At 32.6% G+C, this 7443-nt stretch overlaps 2 protein-coding genes across 2 annotated transcripts in view; one reads left to right on the top strand and one right to left on the bottom strand.

The window, feature by feature from the left end:
- The first annotated feature begins 3273 nt into the window (after positions 1-3273).
- LOC140047751 (probable peptidyl-alpha-hydroxyglycine alpha-amidating lyase pgal-1) lies at positions 3274-3894 on the top strand. Its single transcript, XM_072092786.1, has one exon. It carries the CDS (start codon positions 3274-3276, stop codon positions 3892-3894), a length of 621 nt encoding a protein of 206 aa, XP_071948887.1.
- Positions 3895-4179: 285 nt separating this feature from the next.
- LOC140047750 (uncharacterized) overlaps positions 4180-7443 on the bottom strand; it is a 32977-nt gene continuing 29713 nt past the window's right edge. The window contains exon 22 of the mRNA XM_072092785.1: positions 4180-6804. Coding sequence (XP_071948886.1) covers positions 6583-6804 — 222 coding nt within the window. The 3' untranslated portion in view covers positions 4180-6582. The remainder of the gene's footprint in view (positions 6805-7443) is intronic.

Raw genomic sequence — 7443 nt, 5'->3', positions numbered from 1 at the left:
CTTTGTGTTACCGAGTGAGTGTTAGGCCTAACTACTAGTAGTAGTAGGCCTAGTACAGTTTTTAGGGTGATATTGGTTGTGTTTATTCCTGGCTATGACTTAGACTTTGGCTCATCTAATAAGACTGCTTCCTAAACTAGCCTAGCTACTACTACTAGGCCTAGCTCGGCTTAGCCCAGCTACTAGTAGGCTAGTAGTAGGGCCAGGCCTAACACTAACAGGCTACACTATACACACACAAGATACACACAAGTCTAGTCAAGCTAGCTAGAGAATACGATAGCCGACAAAAGGTAAAATACATCATATATTCACGAAAGATAGAGGCCCTACTTACTGCTAGTTCTGATAAAAATTATACTATCATCATAATCAATATGATGGGCTAACTAAGTATATATGATGCATTTGTAGGCCTAGGCCTCTAGTAAGGCTAGGCTAGATCAAAATAACAATACCGTACCCGCGCATGAATTAAAAAATGGGAAAATCGTAACGGATTACCGCCACCAACGTTAAACTATCAAGAGATCACTATCATTTGAAGAGAAGTAGACTTTTATTGATAAAAATAGGAATATTAAATCCTCAATTATTTGTTTTTACATTAAAAGAAAATTATTTATTCGGTTTCCTAAAATAGTTACCAAAAGTGCATATATAGCTTAGTTCTATACTATAAGAATTTTTGAAAAGCTAAGGAAATAGGCCTACAAAATAAACTACCATTAATTTAGTCGAATTTAAATTTACCATGTTGGTCTGTTTTGGTTTTGATCTCTCCCTTATCGTCTCCTGTCTAAAGACCGACTATCCCTTGTTCAGAATAGTATTGACCAGGGAGTTGTAAAATAAATTATTTTACAACTCCCTGGTATTGACTAAGCACTTCCTTTTCACTGTCATTTTTTATCCAATCAGCAGCTTAGAAACAAGTTCCCGTCTTTCTACATGATCACAGAAATAGCTATTATTAGGCCTTCTGTATAGAATTAAAAACAGCTAGCTACAACCAAAGAAACAACCGTAAGTAGAAATTAATTTTGAATATCCCAAAATCGAATGTTTTAGTGTTCATTAAACCGAACAGGGTTTCTGAAGAAAGATCAGAACCGAAACAAAAAAAGCTGTTGAGTTTTGACATTTCCTGCCCGGTATGTCACACAAATCATGATTCTCTCTCAGAACACTTACTGCAATGATGACACAACATTATTTTGGCAAACAATTTCTCTGCTCTCCTATGGAAATTCCAAATTATTTTAATGAAAATAATGCTTATGGTACCTTGTACAGAAATTATTCCAGGTCTATTATCCTAGAAATGTTACTCTTCCCTATCCAAACAGTTCGGTAGTGACGCAACTTGAAGTCAGTTATTGAATAACAATAACAATAATAATATGCCATGCTATTCTATTTATTTGAGAATGGAGAATATACTAATTTTCGAGCATTACAGAAACAAAAAGAATTGATATGACAGTAAGAATAGAATCCGTTGTTCCGCTCAGACATAATTGTTAGTCTGATTTTATTGCCGGATTATAAAGTAGAGCAGTAATAGTTTGTTTTGTCTTAGACTCTTATATAGGTTTGGTTTGACTCCTTTTCATTTCTTCATAAGTAAACAAGTTCATTTACAATCCATTGCACTTAATATCAATGTAATATTGTAAAGCAGTACAACTGGCATTACAACTTCAAAATAATTATTAATAACTTTTTTTCTTCATTTTCTTACTATTGTATTTAAAACAACTGTTTAAACAGTGGAAAGTGTAATAGTAATAGTTGAAATGAATAATTATTAGTGTTTTGTTTGTTGATAAACGAAGGAACTAATTTTAAAATTACTTCCTTTGATCTTCTCCCTTCCTGCTGAATTGGTGACGTGTGACCTTGTACTGAACAGTATAGGCCTAACAAATATTTAGTTCTTTTGAATAATGATGGACTACTATAGTTTATAATCCCATCCAAAACAAAATAACTAAAGTGTGTGTACATTAATTCTATACAAATTGATCCTATTCCAGCAGTTCCACTCCAATCAATTGAAAACAATTTGGAACAATTACCGATTACGCCTTTTTGAGTAGGTCTAATTAGTAATATATTTACTTTATTTTTCAGATGTCTGGCGTTCCACAAACACCGACGACATGTGCTTTGCACTCGGAAAACTTATTCGAAATATTCTGCACAACTTGCAAAACATCAGCATGTAAAGAATGTAAAACTATTCTAGTTTGTTATCAAAATAACCATGACGTCATTCCAATGAAGAAAGCAGTGCAGCAAATTAATCAAAATGCCGATGAGGTGTTGAAGGTACTAGCAAGTATTAAACAAAATTTGGAAGAAAAATTTGATACAATTTTTGAAAACAAATCAAATTTTGAATCTCATTTGAAATTATGTAAAACGGCTATTGATATCCAGGAAAAAGCTATTATTGATTGGGTTCGGGAAAAACGTAATAAATTAATATCTGAGCTTGATGATTTAGAAAAGAAGAACAATGAATCGATTGGTTGTCAGGTGACGGAACTTGATGAAAAGCAAAGTGAATTAAAAACATTGCTTTCTTCTGTTAATAAAATAAAGAACAGGCCAAAAGAGAAAGAATCGCTGATGTCAGTTAAAACTGACGTCATCGGACTTCAAGAAAAGGTGATAAAGCCGATTGATGACGACACATTTCACAAGGTTAATGTTATACCGAGTTTTATTATATCTACTAAATTAAATGACCTGATGAGTAAAGAAGGTGTAGGAGAAATAAAAACCTTGAATGATCTTTACAAAGTTTCCGACAAAGAGGAACCAATGATTTTTACGAAAGGTCAACTTGTGGTCGTGAAAATATCAAGCCAAACTGACCTGAATACTGGACTCTTAACAGCCACTTTGACACATTCCTCTGGTGAAGAAGAATCGACAGTTGACATCGAACACCATGGAAGTGGAGAGTACAGCATCAAAGGAAAATGTTATACGGATGGTAATTGGAAGAACATAACTGCTTGTGATGAGCACATCAAAGGTTCGCCAGTGAACATTAAAATCGAAAAAACAGGAATGGTGCACACAATCAGTAAGTTATCGGACTGGAAAGAACACAATAAATATAACAGAGTAGCAGACGTACTGGTAAATAAAGATGGAACATTACTTATATCAAGCAAAAGCAGAGACGTTGTAAAGATTACAAAAACTGGTTCATTTGTTAAAACGATCGAAATACTAAGAGACGTGAAAGTCAACAGAATGCATCAAATGGGAGATGGTCATGTTCTTTTCAGTGACCACTTACAAAAGATCGTTGCAATGTGCGATGCAAATTTTAACGAGATCCGAACGTACGGCAATGACGTCATCAAATATCCGTCAGGGTTAGCGGTAAATACGGAAAGTAGAACACTATACGTTGCGGATTGCGAAGATAATTGCGTACATAAATTCAATGTTGATACTGGTAAAGTACTTGGGAAGATAGGTTCTGAAGGTAGGAGCGACGGTAACTTCAGAACACCGACTGATGTGACGTTAACTAAGAAAGGTCACGTGATTGTCGCAGATTTCGATAACAACAGAATACAAATGTTCGATGCAAATGATAGGTTTATGAGACGACTTGTAGGCTTCGGATACGAGGACGGCGAAGTTATAAACCCTTGCGGTGTGACTATGGATCCGGACGAGCTGTTAATAGTATCTAGTTATCAAAAACTACAAGTATTTGATAAAAATGGAGATTTGATCAAACGAATTGGCAGTGAGGAGGATGGGTTAGATGCTCCGTGTGGAATCACGGTTATTTCAAGCAGACCTCGACAACTAGCAGTAGCCAATCACAGAGCGAATAACGTTAAAATATTCAATTATTGAAAATATCATCCTGATTATCATCGATAGAGTTGATATTTAAAAAAAGTTAATATAATAAATGAAACAAAATACTTACACAAATGTATTACATTAACTTTATTAAATAATGTTCACATAAAACCTACTAACAATCTTGTTACAATTAAACTGATTGTTAGAAAACAAATTAAAATTAATAGATTTGCAGTATTCTGTTTTTGTTATGATATGTCAGTGATTTTTTAAATCTTTTATACACATGACTAGGATTAGAATAACTTTTTCTTGATTTTAAAATAATGTACATAGGCCTAATAGTAATACACAAGAAATACAATAATTATTGTAGAACTACTAACATAAGTATTGTGCTCGTCATATAAATAAAAATAGATGAAGAATAAAATAAATCTATGAACAAGAAATAAAGAAAATAATTCAAATAAATTACATTTTTAATATTTTCATAAAGCCTATCTTCCACTATACTAGAAGAAGAAATGTATTCGCGCGAATCGAAAGCTTTGGTTTATACCCATGCGTAGTTCATTTGTTCATCTACTTGTTGTGACACGGAAAATGTACAAACAATCAGAGCTCAGGAATATTATTTACCTAGTAGAAAAATTGTCTTCATGCGTTCAGCTATAGCATTTAAGAATTCGTTTTGTATACATTTTTATATAAAACTCATATAGTACTAACTTGACGTGTACAGTACATAAATACTTGCATACTATAATACAAGGTGTATAATAAAGCACTGGTTCTTAAATCAAGGCTAGTTAAGTTTGCTAAATATAACCATAGAGATATTATAGTTCACTATAATATCTCTATGATATAACATATCTCTGGTTATTAATTAATTATCAAATTATTAAAAATTATATACAAAATTTTAAATTTATTTTTCATTTATATATCGTTTCAATTCTGTGTACTGTAGCAGTGGCTAACACTTGTATTTGTCAAGGTTTGTTGAATTTAACGTTTATTTGGTAATAACTAATATTATATAACACCATTGATTGGACGATTGTGGGTCACATGGCGTGCAATAGTATACAAATAATGAATGTTTATGAGTGTGGTGGTATAAATAATTTCACAAAATTTTCAAATGAAATTATTTATACCATCGCACGATAATTAAAATTACAGTGTATATACAAAATGCAATATTTATTTTTCTGTTGTCTATCTATTTTGTGTACTGGATAAACTCTTGTATTGCCAAGTATATAACGTTTATTTGGTAATAACCATTATTATTATTAGGTTATATGCATTATCATGCATTATACCCTTATTGATTTTTTCAGCATCCTTATTTCTTTATTTATTTATTATATGATTTAAAATTATATACACAATTCATTTTTTTCCCTTCAATTTGTTGTACTTTTCAAGGTGTGGTCTATCTATTTTTGGTAATTATCAACTTAATTTGAGAATTTAATAATGGAATAGATGGAATACGAAGTGCTTTGGTTTACATGTCTCTGTACATTTTTCTAGTACAATAAGGCACTACAGATTTTCAATTATCAACATATTCATTGTACATTTTTTTTACATAGTACTTTTATCTCCGAATATCTGAATTTTATTCAAAATAATAATTGTTTGTTGTCAAATCTTTGATTTGTTTTAAGGTTATAATTTTCATTTCAAAATTCTATAAAACAAGTATAATTTACAGGTAAAGTACTATAATTCTTTTTTTTTTCTTTCATATACAAACATACATATGTTTAATTACAAATTTAGAAGGAAATATTTACAATAGGACCTTATTAATAAAATAGAACAAATAATTATTCAACAATTGTGTGCAAGTTTGAAGTAATAAAAATGAATATAAGAAAAATAATATTTACAATACATATAATTTACATTCACAAATTTACAATGGGAACGCCATCATTGAATGTCACTTTGTTGGAAGACACAAATGTATTTCAAATTTGTATAAATAAATAAATCAAGAAAAATGCATTTTATAGTTATCATCTTTTTGTCAGAAATCAACAAATATTTCTTACAAATTTCTCAAAATAAAATGACTACTCTCTTATGGTCTATCTCACTATTTTTATACCAAAATTCTGTCCGTGTACTAACCGAATCGAAACAAAAAACCTCAGAATTGTTTTCTTTGATATGCGAACAATATGTTCGCTACGTCAAGGCATCTATCAAGCCAGCCACTTTGCGTTGTTGTATTATATTGTAGCAATTCAGCGCTGGCGATCTTTGGCTTAGTATGCCCTCTAGGCATAGGAATGGTTTAAAGAAGTTAACACGTTCTACATTCAGACTCACGAGATATGGCCATCCACTATTCGAAATAAAATCTGGACAGAACATTAAATTGGTATCAGTGATATCTGGATTAAATCAATGTCGACTATTACTACATGTAAGCCTTGGCAGCAGGCTAGCACAACCACATGTAAGGTCTGGCAGAACCACATGTAAGGTCTGGCAGAACCACATGTAAGCTCTGGCAGAACCACACGTAAGACCTGGCAGTAGGCTAGCACAACCACCATTAAGGCCTCGCATCAGCCTGACAAAATCTCCTGTAGTGTAAAGTCTGGCAGCAGCTTAATCTAATACATCAAGTCTACTGCCTACCAGCATTATGTCTAACCTAGCATTTATGGCATGGCCTCTAAAGTCTAATTGTAGTCCTGGTCAACTTTATATAAGGCGTTCTTCTGGTGGTAATTTTAATATATTATCCATTTCTACACGCGATCCGGTAATTTCTTGCCGACTTGGACTGTACGTTCCTTGAGAACGCCGCTTACTTTTGACAGATAAGAGGAAGATGACGAGGATGATCAACAGGATAAATAATGCGACTCCTCCGAGTGATGCTCCTACGATTATCCAAGTATTGTCTACCTCTTCACTGACCAGCTACAAAATGTTATAAAAACAATACAAGTTGATTGAATATGGGTTATTAAGTCATTTTTACATCATAACAGAGGTGGCGCCTCTTTAGCTTAGGTGGCACTACTACAGCCTGGTTATTTACATGCTTAGCAATCTCAGCATTAGTGCTACCATCATTCTCATAATGAAAACAAAGCCTTGGTTTATAACATTAGGTTTATAAGCTCATTTTTCTTTACTGTAGCTTGTGTTGTATGTGTTTTAAATGCTTATAGTATCAAATGGACAAAAAGATATTTATAAACATCTTTTATAGGTAATGTATTTCTGTATTCAATCTGAACGTAGGGGAATGAGCTGTTATGAGATCATTGTACTAAGCTTTATGTAGCAGGGTGGCCGTTGATTTTCAAGTCGCCTTATCCTCCCTAGTAGTAGTTTTGGAACTTATACACAGCTGAGTGAAGTGGGTGTTGTTCTTAACAGGAATTGAACCTAGGTCTTTATGTATGATAGTCAAGTTGAGTCAACCCCTCAACTCTGTTTTTTAAATTCCTTATTTCATACATATCCAACAGGATGGATAAACAATGATAATAATTTATCACGTTTAAAAACTAAGTCTCATTTGAGGCTTTGGGAGTGGAGTTGAAAGAGTCG

This window comes from Antedon mediterranea, chromosome 4, assembly GCF_964355755.1.
Source record: "Antedon mediterranea chromosome 4, ecAntMedi1.1, whole genome shotgun sequence".
NCBI lineage: Eukaryota > Metazoa > Echinodermata > Crinoidea > Comatulida > Antedonidae > Antedon > Antedon mediterranea.
Note: the sequence above shows the minus strand (reverse complement) of the source record. Positions and strands in the feature narration are given on the sequence as shown.

Coding starts and splice junctions, on each gene's coding strand:
- LOC140047751 (XM_072092786.1), top strand. CDS start 3,274: ATGCATCAAATGGGAGATGGTCATGTTCTTTTCAGTGACCACTTACAA.